General features: G+C 43.7%; 2 protein-coding genes across 4 annotated transcripts in view; one reads left to right on the plus strand and one right to left on the minus strand.

Annotated features, from left to right (window-relative positions):
- LOC121600687 (secreted protein C) overlaps positions 1-14,700 on the minus strand; it is a 50,048-nt gene extending 35,348 nt beyond the window's left edge. The window contains exons 1-2 of one of the 3 annotated variants that reach the window (XM_041929537.1): positions 14,559-14,700; positions 6,761-7,667 (exon numbers count right to left, since the gene is read on the minus strand). In XM_041929537.1, coding sequence (XP_041785471.1) covers positions 6,761-6,910 — 150 coding nt within the window. In that variant the 5' untranslated portion in view covers positions 6,911-7,667; positions 14,559-14,700. Of the gene's footprint in view, positions 1-6,760; positions 7,668-14,067; positions 14,524-14,552 lie in introns of those variants that run through there. The other 2 variants (XM_041929536.1, XM_041929538.1) reach the window with 2 other exon arrangements.
- Positions 1-16,850, plus strand: part of LOC121600689 (lipase member H) — a 43,979-nt gene that overhangs the window by 21,113 nt on the left and 6,016 nt on the right. The window lies entirely within an intron of this gene.

Consider the following 16,850-nt stretch of genomic DNA (forward strand, 5'->3'; position numbering starts at 1 on the left):
AAGAACGGGTAAGGGGGAATCTGTGGTAAGTTTTGCAGGACGTTATGCGATGCTTGTCGTTTGCTTCCCGGTTTGTACATTTTTATCAAAAATTCATAGCCCGCTGTCGAAGGTCGGACCGGGACGGAAAGAAAGTGAAGGAAAAAAACCACAAGACCACCGTACCTTTCCATAACCACATCATAATGTACGAGAGGCGGACCGGGGCGCTACATAATGGGCCCCGATTCATACCCCTCTTTCGCGAGCATTACAGCCAGTACCTGCCCTACTGATAGTCTCATTAAATTCTCAACAAGCAAACCAGCAAAAAAAAATCTTCAAGAAACGGTTCCCCTTTTTCACATTTTCACCTTCTACGCTTACAGCCGGTTAACCCGTTTTGTTTCATTATTTATTGCCCAACCAACCAATCAGCCGAAATGTGCGATAGCACAAACATACACACACACACACACGGTGGCATCGGGAATGGCTCCCGGAAATGAGGTGTTGATAGGAACTGTACGTGTAACGGGGAAATTCATGGAAAAATTACACTCGAACGCTGAGCGCTGTTTTGGCAGTTCCACACAGGAAGTGGTAGAATATTGGAATGGAATTGAAGGAAATAAGATGCGAGATGTGGGTGGTGGTTTGGTGGAATGATGAATTGCGAGAAAAAAAAAAGACGGAGAGCAAAATTGCGTTACTTATCACGTGTGTAATTATTTATCAGACTGTCATGATGAATGTAAATGTTACACCAGCTGTGGAAGATGTATTTATTGGGCCTGGAATGATAAATCGTTCTACCTGGCTAGAGTGTTACACGAATGTACTAAGCTGCTACTTCCAAGCAAAATAACACATTGTAACAGAAGCAAAATGGACCTAATTTACTTTGTGCTAAAAACCCATTCCCTTTGGGCTAGCTTCTTTGCACACCACAAATCCCTGTGCTTAATTTACGATAAACACAAATTAAGTCAGCAAACACACTCACTGCGGGGGGGGGGGGGAGAAAACATGCAGCGAACGGGACGAAAATCCCACCCTATCGTTCCACCGGAGGAAGTTTATGTCTCCCGCGTGGACGGAAAGAAAGCCGACAGCTAGCACGAGCTGGCTGCACGACGCTCGAACGCTCCGCCTGACACTGCTGCTGACGGATGACACTTCCCGGAGTTGGGAAGGCAAACGCAGCAAGCAGCCAGCAAAAAAGAAGCTCTAGATGAGAGTTTTCTTTTTGTCCTCCTCCGTCTCTCTTTACCATTCAGGAAAGTCCCTTATTTGTCTGGGAAAGTCGAAAGGATTGCACCAACCAAAAGGGGTTTTACGATTTCGTTCGTTCTGTTTTGATTCCCATTTTGTTTGCCACCAAGGGGGGGGGGACTACTCAACGTGTTTCACAGTTTCACTAGAATTGGAGCACTGAGAATGGTTTCCGGGAATGCGGGTGGTGATGACCAGGAAATTGCAGTTTTATTAGTGAAGCGGAATGAAATGGAAATGGAAAAAATTAAAAGACAAGCGTGACAATAAATGACAGCTCAATGTGTTCTGTTTTTTGTATACAACGGCAACAATCGAAATATGAAGCAGTGCAGTGGTCTTAATAGCGTCTCATCGCACGGCCACACCACGAGAAATACAATAATGGACATGTAACGCTTCGAGTAACGCTTTGCTAATGGGTTAGAGCAACTACAGCGCTTGCTCTTTTTATAATCTTATAAAAAGATACTCTTTTGAGGCAGACAGTTTACACAATATTATTGAAGGTGATTAGCTACACAATTGTACATGGCATTTGTATACATTGGTCATCAGGTGATTGCCGTAAAGCGTTATCTGTCAGGTATTTAACTTGTCAAGTGTTTTAGTAGTAATGTCGCAGGAGGCGATGAAGCAGTGTATTCAAATAAATCGTTAAATTTTATAAAATGATGGATTATTAAGAAGCAAAGCGAATTAAAATTCTTTATAGGGTAAGTGTACCAATTATGGCTGTATAATGTCATAAAGATACCGATTTTACTGCTGTAAAAATAAGTATTGGGTAAAATTTTAGGCGAGAATTTTAGAAAACATAGACTTTCTATAATATGTAGAACACGAAAGATTTTTTTTATTTATTTCGACTCAATGTTTATCGAAATAATAGAACATTTCGATTAAAAATTGCACCTCAATTTTTCAATTACGGCTATAGTGTTCCTGGAAATTCGCTATAGCTGTACCAATTGTGGTTGTAAGCCAAAACACCAAAAATCAATTTGTGAGTTTGTTTTAATTCAAATCAAGAAGTAATAAGTTCCCTGCAGGTAAATTAATAAGTGAATACCATTAAATAATTAAAATTAACAGTTTGAAGTCTCCGTTTTGTATCACTATTTGTATTGATATCCACGCTCAATTAATCGCACAATTGATGGGACTAATCCTTCTAAAATATTAGGCTCTTCTTCTACTCATAGCACCGTGTCAGGACATTCATATCTTCATATCTACTGACAATTCTTTATATTCCTTCATTTGGAAGCTATACCAAAGTCAGCAACCGTTTCAGTACGAGACACAGAGGAGCGCAAATCAGGGTGTCCTGTTTGAATCAGTTTGAATGAAGAATCGTAGCCATTGCCCAACTATCTTGAAGATACTTCTGGTCTATTATGCCCTTATTACCGATCAGAGAAGAATAAGAGCGCACTTGGCAAAAGTACGACACGAGCGGCGTTCAGATTAAACCTTTTTTCGTATGAAAGTCATTCAAGACTGGGTTATTTCGATGAAACTTATTCGATGTTATATCATTTTACATTAAAATGATGCTTAAAACACAAAATAACACTTTATATTGCGAAAATAACAACAAGAAACACCGATTTGTTCACTTGTAAACTACGCACTACGACCAAAATGACAGTTGTAAACAAAGAATCCAAGGTATACTGCGATATTTGGTGTACCAAAGGTTAGTTGTACCAATAATCGACTTACGGAAAAAAGGCATATTTTCGATTAAATCATGGTAAATTTTTATTTAAAGTCGTTAAATAACTAATATGTGGCACCAAAATGATGATTTTGAGATAAAATTATGGTTAGGTGCTTGAAAATCGCTAATATCCTACATCTCTCCCCCCATCTAATTTCCACATCTTGGCAACACTCTTTAAAAGGGTGATATTTAACAAACGGAAGTGACCAGCATGGAACTAATGAAGCACAAATGTGTTAAAATATTCATATTTGAAATGAAAAATCTTTCCAAGGTTTTAGAATGCAAGTAGACTGTTTTAGAGCAAAAATAGTGTTCCTTATAACCATAATTGGTACACTTAACCTACAAATACCATGAAAATAATAATTTGATTGTGTAGAGATGAAAAATAAGGATAAAAAGGGAAAAAATATGAACTATAAAAATAATCGACACACACAACAATCGGAGGATTACTCTTTTCAACATTTTTTCTGCAAATTATGTTGAACAAGTAAGTTGATAAACATTTCGACTTCTTCTTTTGACATTATTCATCAAAATAATAATCAAAATTTATTGAATTTATCAATGCCATCGACTTGCCAACAGCATGGCCTTTTCGTTAGTCAGGCTTCGGAGACAACGCATCTCTCAAAATACAAGACTGATTGTGCCGTCACCAGGGAAGACAAACGGGGCTCATTAGCGTAAACGAATGACAATCCCATGCACATCACTCCCACTTCCCGGGAAAAGGTAACATCTTTCAACGCCGCCCAACTCTCCGCCGTCCGGGCCGCCAGGGTTCGCTCGCTAATGCAGTTTCCAACCAATTTCCAATGTTGCGCAACGTTGTCGGATAAATCTTCCACGAGCGAGCGATCGCATTGCTAGGATTTCATTTCACTAGAACCGGCCCTTCCTCGGTACCATTGGCAGTCGTTTGTTTCTCTCCGCGCTATCGCGCTGTAATGTTAGATCATTCAATTTGTGCAGTGCCGCACCGGCTCAACCTACGCTCGGCGAGAAAATAGAAATGTTCCAACGGGTATGACCCACACCGCACAGTTCTTGGAGCTGGAGTAAACCATTTCTAGGAGAGAGGGAGCTTCTACTGGATTGGAAGGAGGGCGAAAAAAAGCGACCTCTGCCAACGCAGAAATGGAGAAGAAATTATTTATAGCCCAAATCGACGCACTTGCCACCAATTCCGTGCTTTCTTGGTCGTGGGCTTTGGGAAGCTTGGCTGCACACCGACCACGCACATGGCAAAGGTCTCGTGTACCATCGAAGAAGCAGTATGGGAGAGCGTGTGTGTGCGCGCGCTATGTCAATCTAGAGCAGCTTACACAAACACTTGGTGAAGAAGGCGAAAACTGGCAGACACAGTGGAGCCACCAAACATCGACAATTCGAAAATAGTATTATTTATAATACTTTTTACGAAAACTTTATCGCTTTTTTGGAGCACATGATAACAAGGCAATAAATAAACTTTACAAACAGCCTTCATCATGGAAAAATTATAATTTAATCCTCACACTTCTCATTAAAAACCACCAAACCTAGAACCGCATCCTGCGGCGACTAATAATTCATATTCATCACACCCCATCGTCATCATCATCATCATCATCGTGCCTTCCCGCACTATCGAGCTTTTGTAATTTCTTCCACCATCAGCGGGAAAAATCCAGGGGTGGGATGAACAATAAAATTACAAATGCAAAACATCGCGTCCCCATACACACACACACACAAAGCACGATGAAAAGCGCCGTATCGGATGGCACTGTGTCCCTGCGACACAACGTCTAGCTCCATCGAAACTATACTCCTCCGCTTCAACGGTGCTTCTCATTTCTTCCAGTCCCCCACAACTCCCGTCCCACAACAGCAACAACCTACCCACACACACACCCAACCCCCTCAAAGCTGTATACACACAAATGGCAAATATTTACCAAACGTGATTTTTCCCCCCATTCCGTTCCGAAAGCCCATTCGGCCCAAGCTTATCCGTCGTCAATGCCAGGGCAGTTCGACAACGGATTCTCTCAACCCACACGCACGGGATGGCGCAACTTTCACCACACGCCTGGTTGCGGAAAAAGTGGAAGAAAGGGAAGCAGGAGGTTGAACGGGATTGGTTTGATCCCGTGGAAGGCAGAAAAGTGGACCGCTCGCTAACGCCGATCAGTGGCTCGTGACATGTGGGTGGGCACACATAGCACACATGGCAGGCAGCTCGATGCTTTTTCCCATGCTTCTCCTATTACACACACACAGCGGCACACAGAGAGCAGCAGTGAACTATTTTTACATTTTCCCAGTACCCAGGTCGGCCGTGGGATGGGCCGTGCCGGGTGCGTCTTTGGTTGTTTCCGGGGGCAATCTGACATAGACGCGGGATGCTGTTCGCTCTGCTGTTGCTACCGTGCGCGGGTGACGTGAGTGAGAAATTGATTTATCAACCACCAACACACACACACACACACACACACACACCATCATCGTCAATCGCCAATCTTATCACACCGGAGACCGGTGTGAACGTCAGCCGAAAGAACCAGGGAATGTGCGTCGCGTGTCAAAACGCCTCCAATGAGGGGATCGGATAAATTACGCTTCGGGCCGATGGATAAGGAAAAGGTACTTTTTTTTCTTTTGTTAAAAGAATGTAAGACAAGAGAGAGAGAGGGAGAGAGAGAGATAGAGAGAGAGGAATAGAACAAGAGACAGAAAGAGCAAAAACGGTTTAGATTTCTTAGAAATAGGGAGCTTTTGTCCGTTTTTAGAGCCTTTTGTTCCCTGATTGATAAGTGGAAGGCATCTGGTCAAAATGGTCTCTATTATGCGCTTGCGACCAAACTTTGTGAAAGTTGATATTTTTCACTTCTTTTCGAGCTTTACATCGCCCTTTCACTCTTAGCTACTCACCCAAAAAACCTTTACTCGTAAATTTGTATCTCCCATTTTCAGTGCGTTATGAGCGCCTAGAGGTATGCAACATGGGTTAGTTTTCAATATCTTACTAAGCTACTGTGTTACGAATTCGCAATGCCATAGCAATCCCATAATGATATAGCAAACGTTACAAAATTAGTATACAGGGCGGTATTATAATAATCTAATCAAAGTATACCTTTAGGCGTCTAACGCTTTTAGTACAACTAGTCGGAGATTTGTTAGAGATTTTTGAGAGACGGGACGAATAATAAAATTTAATTGTGTGGTTAAAGCGAATAATGTTCAATTTAATCAAGATCAGAATAAAACACATTCTTCTTCTTCTTCTTCTTCTTCTTCTTCTTCTTCTTCTTCTTCTTCTTTTGGCTCAACAACCGTTGTCGGTCAAGACCTGCCTGTAACACTTGTCGGGTTGGCTTTCAGTGACTCTTGGATAACCCCTCATAGCAGGATAGTCAGCCCTACGTATGGCGGAACGGTCTATTTGGGGATTGAACCCATGACCGGCATGTTATTAAGTCCTACGAGTTGACGACTGTACCACGAGATCGGCTTAAAAACACATACATCAGTAATTTTATACAAAAAAAAACTAAACATTCAAAATTAGTAGCTGATGCTCGCAAATTTCATACTTTGTCGCCTAAAGTTATGCAATTGTGCTCAATCGAATCACGATTATCTACGTTATAGTGTATAGAAAAACCCTCTCAACAGTGTTTATAAATGTTTTTTGATGAATCAGTTTCATTCTCAGGGGAAAAACATTACAAATTTCCCTTTCACTCTACTCAATAAAAGAAAGAAAAGCAAATTACTTACAATTTTCGTGTGTAGTGCCGACAGCTCCCGTTCCGTCACGCGCCGATTCGCTGCCTCCCGGCGGCGCTGCCGGAACTGGCTGTATTTGTACGCAATAATGGCACCGGGCATGGCCAGTGCCTCCAGCGGGGATTTCCGACCGAACGGCATGTTTTCGGCCCGGGATGACGTTTCCGTGACGGAAGCAGAGGATATATTTCACCTTCGTGTAAATTTAAATTTACACCCTTCGCACGGAGCTGGAAGGAATTTCCCACCGATTTGCACTCAACACCTTCGCTTTCTTTTTTTGGCTACACTTTGAGGGGGGAAATTAACCAACAAACAAACACACACACGCACACACTGGACGCACCGGTTCGTCAATGTAGAGTGGGACGGGATTTTCCCTGCTGATACTAATTCAATTTAACCTGCCCATTCCCGGAAGCACTGGATTTTGTTGGTAGCCGCTTGCGCTGCCTCGGCCAAATTTGCTGACGGGCTTTTCCGTGCTGCTCATATTCACTGGCGTGACGGTGTGTTGGTTTCGCGAACACACATTACACACTGAGCCAAGGAATTTGACGCTTCACATGGAACGACTTTCTTTCTTTTTTTTTGCTTACATTTAGGTATGAACATTTGATATTAAGTCGTATTTTTTGCACTGCATTATACACATTTACACACTAAACATAAAACACATACTCACACACACACACACTTACACTCACAAATACTTAGGTCAGGTTGGAGCACTGCACTGGATTAAAACCTATCATTGGGAATTGCTTACGAGTTGTCATGAACACGGGAACGATTTTCGGGACGCTAAATACACTAATTGACTCAACAATGATGGTTTTTCGTTTTATTGAGCATTCATTCTCATCACCACCGCCACCACCGATGCAACTGTTTCACTCTGCGGTAGAATAAATAGAAGAATTTAGTTGATCAAGAAGACATACAATGTGCAGTAATAAAGAACATTTCTAACAAGACATTCCGTGTTCCGACCCCGAAAAAGTTTTCCATCGAAAACATATAAATGCTGTTACTATAAAGATGTCGATGGATTACAACCATCCCTGCCTTGCCTGGGAAACGCTGAGGACTGCGCCAAGGACCACGACGAAACACCCTCCAACACCGTCCATCGGTGCCCGCTGACATAAATCGTAAAATCAAAGTCGCCGAGGGCCACATTAAAAGCGGCAAAGTAGGATTGTTGTGCATTTTTTGTGTGAGTGACCCGGTGGACATCGGCAAAGCTGAGGACTTTGGAACTCCCGCCGGAGTTTGAGCTTGTAGGACCGGGGCAAAAGAAGCAAAACGCAAAACACACCGAATGTCCCACCACCAATGAAAATGGTTTTTTTTACCCCGAAATCCATTTCCCCATGTCCCCTCTAATTTCCCTTTTCCCTCTTATCTACCCGATCGATCTCAATCACCCCTCAAGGGGGACACCGGCCAGGGCCCCAGAATGGATCGGTGTGTACGCAACGAGACGCCATTTATGGGTAACATAAACGCTAGCCTTTCGTCCTCCGTCGGTCCTACTGTGTCGCTTTGCTTAACCGTCCACCATCCAGTTTGTTATTGCACACGGGGAATATGGGCTTAAGCTGACCAATCGGCTGACCAGCAATACAGCTGGTGCTGGTGCCGGTGCTGCCACTATTGACCTTTCCATCGTGCCAGCGTTGGCACATTTGGATAATGTATCAATCGGGCGGCTACTGGCCTCGGTACACTACGGCCGCGGACATTACGCAGCGAAAACACAGCCGAACACCCCGACGGAACCATAAAACTGTGGAACCTGAAACGCAGCAATATTCACACACACACACAAGTAAGTTTAATCCCCGGTGACTAATGTTTGGCACCGTTAGTTTGTGCACAATATTTCTTGCTATTTAATGTCAAATCGTACCGAGCAAATCCCTTTTTGGTGGCCCATCCTTTCCCGTCCTTTTGGTGTTTGGTTGACCGGTAATGGAATTATCTGGCTGACATTTGCAGCGGAGGCGCAATAAAGGGATACGCTCTGTAAATTTGAACTCATCAGTAGAGTTGTGGAAATAATAAAGGTTGTTAAATCAGAGTTGAATTGAGTATTTTTTTTTAAAACGAGAAGAAAAAGACACTCTAACTCAATATTTCGGGCAAAGTTCTAGAACCGATATTTCCCAGAGAATATCAAACGTTGCTCATTGCTTACCATAAAAAAAGTTAGTAACTCTTAGAAACACTAAACTTGCCAAACTGTAGCACCATTGCATACCTTTAGGCGCAGTCAGGAGCAGCAACGCGTCGATTAATATTTTCTGTTAGTTGCTCTTTAGCTACCACTTTTAGTTGAACAGAAAATCATTCTTAATTTGATTTTTTTATGTTTTTGAATCGATTTTGTAACCACAAATTGTTCTTTTTTGCCTTCTTTTCTATACCGCAAGCTAAAATCGTTCACAAAAGCGAACGAACGATAAAATCATTTGTTAACTCACTGAGAGGGCAGCACCGCACGATCATAAGTCATTGTGCAGAATAACCACACACACACACATACGCTCACACATCAAACCAAAGGTAATTCCAATGTTTCATACACCTCTTTCCCACCTTCCACCTACTGGCACACGTGACACAGCACATACAATCATGCACTATTTGACTTTTCCAACCGATACGTCGTCATTGCGTTCTCCACCACGCCAGGCACTTTCGCAAACCGGCACCTTCACACCTTCGCACCACAATCAATAGCCCCGTGTCCTTACCTCTCCCTCTCTGTGTCTTTCGTACAGCCGTAAGGAGTTGCAGGACTCGGGAGGACCCGGATTGGCCCGCTTGCGACACCTTGCGACGCGATGGTGCGCTGATATCCTTGGCTTTTCACAACGTTCGATGCTGCTTCCGTTAGAAATGCCAAAGCCATTCCACATACTCACACACACACTCACACACATTCACACGGGCATGTGGATTAATAGTTATTTCTTTTACTGCTCTCCCTCTGCCGTTGCTCCACCCTGCTGATCCATCCGTGTCCAACGCCGTCCTCCGATGGGAATGTACGATGGAAAATCGGCACCAACAAGCTTGGGTGAGAAACGATTGGTACCCACTCGTCACAAAGTGGAATTTCGTGACGGTGTGGGTGAGGGTACGAGTATCGAGGTGCCCAAGAGCCTTTATTCAAGTGGCTTCGTGTACTGTTCAATATGTCATGAATATGAATATCACAGCTGGGAGTGTTTCGCAACAGAAGTATGCAAACATACTACTGCAAATCATGGCTGAGAAACATGAAAGGTTTTAACTTCCAGAAACACTTTTTGACACTTAGTTTAAGGGAAAATCTGCTAAATGAGAAGATTTACATTAACGTGTGCTCGAAAAAAGAGTAGAAAAATGATTTTTTTTTTTCGATTTTTTCGGCATTATTTCATAACATGATCTAACCGGGTTCTCCTCGCACCTGACCCTTACCGCCCCACGATGTCTCAGTAACACCCATCTTCCAACGCGCTGGTTCGTGATCCACCGCGATGCAAATCAGATCCAAATGCCAATAAAATATTGGCCCTCATGTACCGGGCCCGGTGCCACTCGAACCCCGACTCGACTCGATTCCCACGGGGACTAGGAAAACCAATAGCTTCGAGGAGGTTGAACGTTGACTACTGTTGGCCCTTGGCAGCACTGTGTGTGTGTGTGCACAAACGAAACGAAAACGTTCGAATTTCATTATGTAAAGTGACTACACGTCGGGCACGGGGCCACCAGCAGGTCCACCATATCGGACGGACTACGGATCGCTTTGTTTGTGCGACGTTCTTCGGACGGGGATTCCTCCTCTAGTTTCATATTTTTTCGCGGCATATTGATAAAACACCCGATATCGGAATACACCGTGCGTATTTTTTTGGGGACTGTCGTGGCCACCTTGTCCTATGATCCAACACAGATCCAATTGATCTCTCTTTGCCACTACTGTCTAGCCAGTATGATTAAAGGCTCCCTTTGCTCCTGTGCCGTGTTGATTTGGTTTTGGCCATTTTGGTGGATGTGATTTTTATGCTTCGATTGCATGTTTTTCACAATCCATTTGGAGTGGAAGAAACAACTGCTGTGCTAAGCTACTCGAACGAAAACTAAGTCGAGTGTGTGTGTGTGTGTGCAGATATTAAAATGCGGTTTTGATGGGTTTGCATTTTTTTACCAACTTGGCAAAAATCATCGAATTGTGTTGCTTAGTAAAGCATTTATCGGAAGATTTTTTTAGTCGACCGCCTAAATGTATGCTAATATTTGTACAATGAACTTTTACTTGGCTATGGTTGAAGTTTACCGCCTAAATGTATGCAATTTTTAGTACAAAAATGCCTTTTTACTGTTTCTAGAGAATATTTAAACTGTACTTCGTGACAAATCATGTTAAAAAAAAACAAGCTTTAAGGCTCTCTATAAAGAAATATCTCTTCCAGCTAACCTTATATGCCATTTTTGTCACATTGATTTTACCACTTTTCCACAAGGTGACGTTCATGCATCGCTGCTCGTTTCGCCAATCTCGCCACCATCTTACTGCTCCTCCCCCTTTGCGGAAAGGATTCAGGATACAGTATGCGACACTCATTTGGTAGTCTAATTCGGCTCAACTCCAAGCAAGCGTAAGATCACCGCAGAGTCCGGGGCTTCAATCCGGCCTTCGGCAGTGCGAAAAGCAAAACAAAACAAAAAACAAACAGTCGCACCAGGTTCGCAAATTAGTAACGATGAGCGGCCGAATGTGACAGCCGACTGTGGAGCTTTAGTTTTATTAGCACGCATTCGTACCGATCGCAAGGGGCCAATGGCTTCGGCTGATGGACCGTACGAGATGGACGGTTTGTGAAACATGAGCTGTGCACAGCTCCGGAACAGAAGCAGTACGTACGGCTTCGAGCAGTGATGGGTGGTTTTTTGGTCTGTTTTAATTAGCTTACAGTAACACAAAGAAGTCTTTTTTTTATTTATCCATAGAACGTTTTCTTAGTATATACAAGGTTTTTAGTTATTAACTCTCCAGGCCAATAATTGAAGTAACTGCGAAGGGCTACTCAACGATTATTACAGGGTTTTGCAGGAGTTCTCATAGTTGTGGGACTATGACTCTTTCGTACGGGAAACTCTTTATTGACTATTTCTTAAGGGGAAAAGAACTTTATGCCATGGGATTTGTTCTCGATAGTACCGATGTTGGACAGATCTAATACGAATTTCCAAGGGGTCTATCCAAAAATAATGCCATATAGTCCAATTCAGATCATATAAAGTTCACTTCCAATAAGAATTGAGTCACGGAAGTCTCCCACAACTATGAAAAACCCTGTAAAATCCTGTCTCGTTACTTTCTTGCGTAGTAATGAGTCTCATTAAGAAATTTATGCGAGCAAAAGTATTTATATGAGTATTAGGAAACATAAATACATTCAGTCATTGAAGTGTTGCCTAATCAACTAGAAGCTTTTTTAAATTAACTAGGAAGCTGTTAAAAAAATTAATTTTACACCATTGTTAAATGCAAAAAAATGACATAAATATTCTTTTGATTTAGAAAAAAAGAGACATTCAAAAGGCATAGAACTGAAAAAAAAAGAAGAAAAAAATGGTAAGAGGGTTTCAGTACTAGCACATACTTCGAAACAAAACACTCCAAAATGTAATAAATTGCAAAATTTCTTTTTCTTCAAAATGATGATTATTATGACATAGCTGTTATTCTGTTGTACAAGTAATGGAGCAAACTGTTAAATTTGTCATTGCCCCTCTACTGGTACAATCCGATCAAAAACACGTCCACTACAAATTAAACGATAATATATTCCTTAAGCCCCCACAATCCATCGCTCCTAGAAGGCAAAACTGCCCCAACCCTTCTCCACCTCCCGTTTGTTGATTTAAGACACTTCATAAATCAAAACACACAAACACAAACTTTTTTTTTGCTCGCGTACACGCAACAAAAGCAAGAGTGATGAAATGATTTTATCCTACATTTAACGTTCTCCACCCCCCTGCCCAAGGGCCTGAAATGATTATAAATAGTGGTGGCTGAAGCAGTAGTAGCAAAAAATACTTTCCACACCCTCCACCGCTGTGGGAAATTAGAAAACGCCCCGGGAAAGTGTCGAACAACAGGTCCGCCGTTTCTTTTGTCTCTAGTCTCTCTTAGTCGCAAAGAGGCAGAAGGCGAGCAGGATAGAGCAACAAAAAATAAAACTTTGCATAACAAGTGCTACAAATCGCAGTCGGAGGATGATAAAAACAGAGCCTTTTGCGCGTTCTACCACTCAAGAAACTCTTCGTCGGTCCATCAAACTAAAGGAGTGAACAGGGGGGGGGGGGGGAAGAATGAAAAGCTCAAGCAGCAAAACAAAAAAAACTATCCACCTACCACCCTACAGCCGCGCTTCTCTCCCTGAAGGGATGTGCGTTTATGATTTGCAGAAAAACGAGCACACACAAACACACAAAAACCTTCAGCTCAAGTACAAGGACACTACGCCTGGAGGCTGCTCACTGTAGGCGCGTGAAGGAGCTTACCAAGAACGGAACGGCTTTTTCCTTCCATTTCCCGTTCGCACGCTTGAATCACACAGCAAGCGAGCATAACGAAGAGACACACACACACACACAGGCACACGCCGAAAAAAAGGGACCGCAGCTTTCAAGGATACGGCGGACGGCGGACGATTGTCTTCGCACGGCCATTGTTGCAGAACAAAAACATCGCTGGACCTAGCAGCTTCCGAACCGACGGTGGTGGAAAGAACACCTCGAGGAACGCCACGGCTCCACAGACATCGACAATCGGTGGAATCGTTTCTATCGTTTTAGGTGCGTTTGATTTTTCTTTTGACAACGAAACCGTTTTACCGTCGCAAACAGCTTGTGTACGCGATCGAAGCGTACGCACGCACTGCCCAATTCCTGGAAGGGAGCGTTGGAGTGCTGGTACTGGTAAGTTCCGAGAATAATTTCACTCAGCAACTGTCTGTCCGTGTGTGTGTGTGTGTGTGAGTAAGTAGTAAACTGTGCTTCCAGCGCAGCTTCCATTTTTGCTTTCCTTCGAACGACCTTCGAACGGGGCGCGTGGTACAGCGTTACAATTGCGCTCGTTGATTGAGCCGAATGTTGAAACGGGAAGCGGGGATTTATTTCCACTCATCCGTCAAAACGTGAACACTAAACAACAGCACGAACGATTGAAGCAATCCTCCTCCATACACAAGTACACGAGTGTGTGTTTGTCCTTCCTGTAGCGTTACCTTCTAACAAACGATTGCCTACATTTAGGCGCTTTGTGAACAGTTTAGCGCAGGCAAGCTACACAGCATCCAGCAGCAGTCGGTTTTATCACTTGCCGAGTACTACAATCCTGCACCGTTGAGTTGTAGCTCCCCTGGCCATTGCCAGGAGGAGGTTTTCATCCGGTTTTTCCCACGCTAGGCGGGCTGGGCTGGGCCCTGGCCCACTGCCCAACTTCACTGCAGTCGACAACATTAGCTACCGTCGACGCTTCATCGAGCCACAGCAACTAATTCGCACATGTATACACACACACGCACACTGGGGGAAGCTTTTTTGCACACACACTCCCACACATGTTTTGCGAATCCCCGGGCATCAGGTCCGGCTTCAGGGAGACTTTTGTTACGAGATTTGTGTGTGCTTTTGGTTTTGTCTGTTGTTTATCTGTTCACTTGTTTTTTTTCACTTTTTCACTCCGAAACAAATAACATTCAATTCTTACGCGTACGGAGGGTAGAAAGAAGGGAGACGAAGAATGCAGCCCACAGCCAGCAAGGGGAAGCGGATCCGCAGTTGCAGAAACTATTATATGACCAGCGTACGGGCGGAAGCCAAAATTGACACCGATGATGATCCTCACCGAGGGAACACACTGCGTAAACTGTGACCACGGTCAAAACACTTCCAGCTCGCAGGCATCAATCTGCAACTAGGAGGCATCGTTTGAGAGAGAGAGAAAGAGCGGCATTGTTTTAACAGGGTGCTCACCAGGTCTCATCCGGTTTTTGCTCCCGATGGCTCTCCCTCGTTGGGGAGTTCGTCGCTTCAGGCTCAGAGCTGGGCGGAAAAGCTTCCCTAAGCTCTCTTCAAACGCGGAGAGCTTTCACATTACAACACTGAGGGTACCGGTGACGTCGTATGGAGCTCTCAGTAACAGTAACTCACGGGGGGAGTTGTTTGGTAGTTTTCCCTCAACAGCAGGATAATCCTGCAATATCTGCACCACAAGGAGGAAAAGCTGTTCTATTTCTCTTTCTAACCGCCCCAGTAACTCAGAGAGCGAGTGTGCAGTACTAGACTTTTTCCGGAAAGGTTCTCACTCTCTCTCTCTCTCACACACACACTATCTCACAGTAGTTCGGCTCGTAAAGAACGCCGCCACACACTGCCCTAATCCCTTGCAATAACATGCATCACACACATACAAAAATACGTGCAAACCCCACCAACACACCAACGCGAAACAAAGAGCGAAACACGCTGTGTGCGAAAATACAATACGGCCGCCACGTGATTGAGCGCGGTGGCGATGGAGCTTGAAGGAATGGGTGGGAAAATTGCTGTTTTTTTCGGCATGCTCACATGATAACTATGACGACAGTGGTTGCTATGAGTGTGTACGCTAGAGTGTGAGTGTGTGTGTGAGTGTGGGAAAAAGAGATGGAATTTGGGAGTCAAAGTAGTTTTTCGTGGAAATATCTACCGGAGATTTGTTGCTAACTATGCTACTGTTTATGGTTTATGTCTTCCTGAAAGCCGGTCATTTAGCGTGCTTTGAATGATTTATGACGTTTTAATGAAATGTTACACATATTTCCTTACACATTTATGTTGAATAATTTGTATTAATCTAATTCTTTTCCACACAAAAAGAATGGTTTTAAAATAAACTTCTAACCTTCTTTTTCCATCCATCGCTTTCCTTTTTCACTCTCCCTGCTCACCTGGGCCTGTTATGATAGGGCACGTCACGGAATAAAATTATGCTGCGTGTGGCAGCGGGTAGGAATAATAATGAACAAACGAAGGCAGAAGCAGTACGCCGCAAAGCGCTGCAGAAAACAAACTTGTGACGTCAGCAAAACACGGCACGGAGCTTCCCGGCAGTGGCTCCGCTCCATCCAAGTACATTAAGTGTGCAGCGATATGATTTGTGAAAGCACGACTCGGCTCACGATGGCCGATGCTCTAATTGCGATTGAGAAGGTGGGCTGAAAGCAGAAAAAAAACCAACCGCTTATTATCGTTCACACCGTTGTTTGAGCACAATTCGCTTACACGTGACGATGTCGCTATCTTTAACACATTCGTGCATGAATAATGGATAATATAATAAGACAGAGAGCACACCATTTCATTCCTTGCAGAAAGAAGGAGTTTTTTTTATAAAATTTCAAACCACCCTGATTAATGATAAAACAACGCAAAACTCTTCACCGAATGAAGATATCAAGCCGTTGCAGGAGCTGGAAAAGCTGCAAATAACTCTTTCATTTCCCGCTGCCATTTCTATGAAATGCTTCCCCGCCCTCCTACCCCGTCACTTCCAATTTCATAAATTCCATCCACAGAACTCAGATGGCCAGAAGATAAATGAATGTCTAAATTTTGCGCAACGGAGCTGATGATGTCCAACTTTCATTCGTCCCCGTGCAGGAGCTGAGCAGCGGAGCTGGGTGGCGAGAACGGACGGGCCCACCACAGCATGCACCGTCTGCGCCCCGAGTAACGAGTGTTCTATAAATAGTGCCTGTTGTACGTGTCCTGCCCTTCTTCCGCTCCTAATTGTGCCCCTCGCTGCTAGGGCTACATTGCTTTCCACGTTGTTGCTTCTCTGCGGGAGAATGTGTTGCGAAAGGAAGAGCTGCCGGTAAACAGGGCTGCCCCCCTCTCGTGTAGTGCTCGTTAAGCTCGTTTTTTTATAACGATCCTCGGTCGCTCCGTTTTACTGGATGCTGCTGAGAAGCAGTAGTTCTTCCGATTCATTTGCTACATAATTTAATGCAACAATGATGAGGCC

The sequence above is a fragment of the Anopheles merus genome, chromosome 3L, assembly GCF_017562075.2.
Source record: "Anopheles merus strain MAF chromosome 3L, AmerM5.1, whole genome shotgun sequence".
Classification (NCBI taxonomy): domain Eukaryota; kingdom Metazoa; phylum Arthropoda; class Insecta; order Diptera; family Culicidae; genus Anopheles; species Anopheles merus.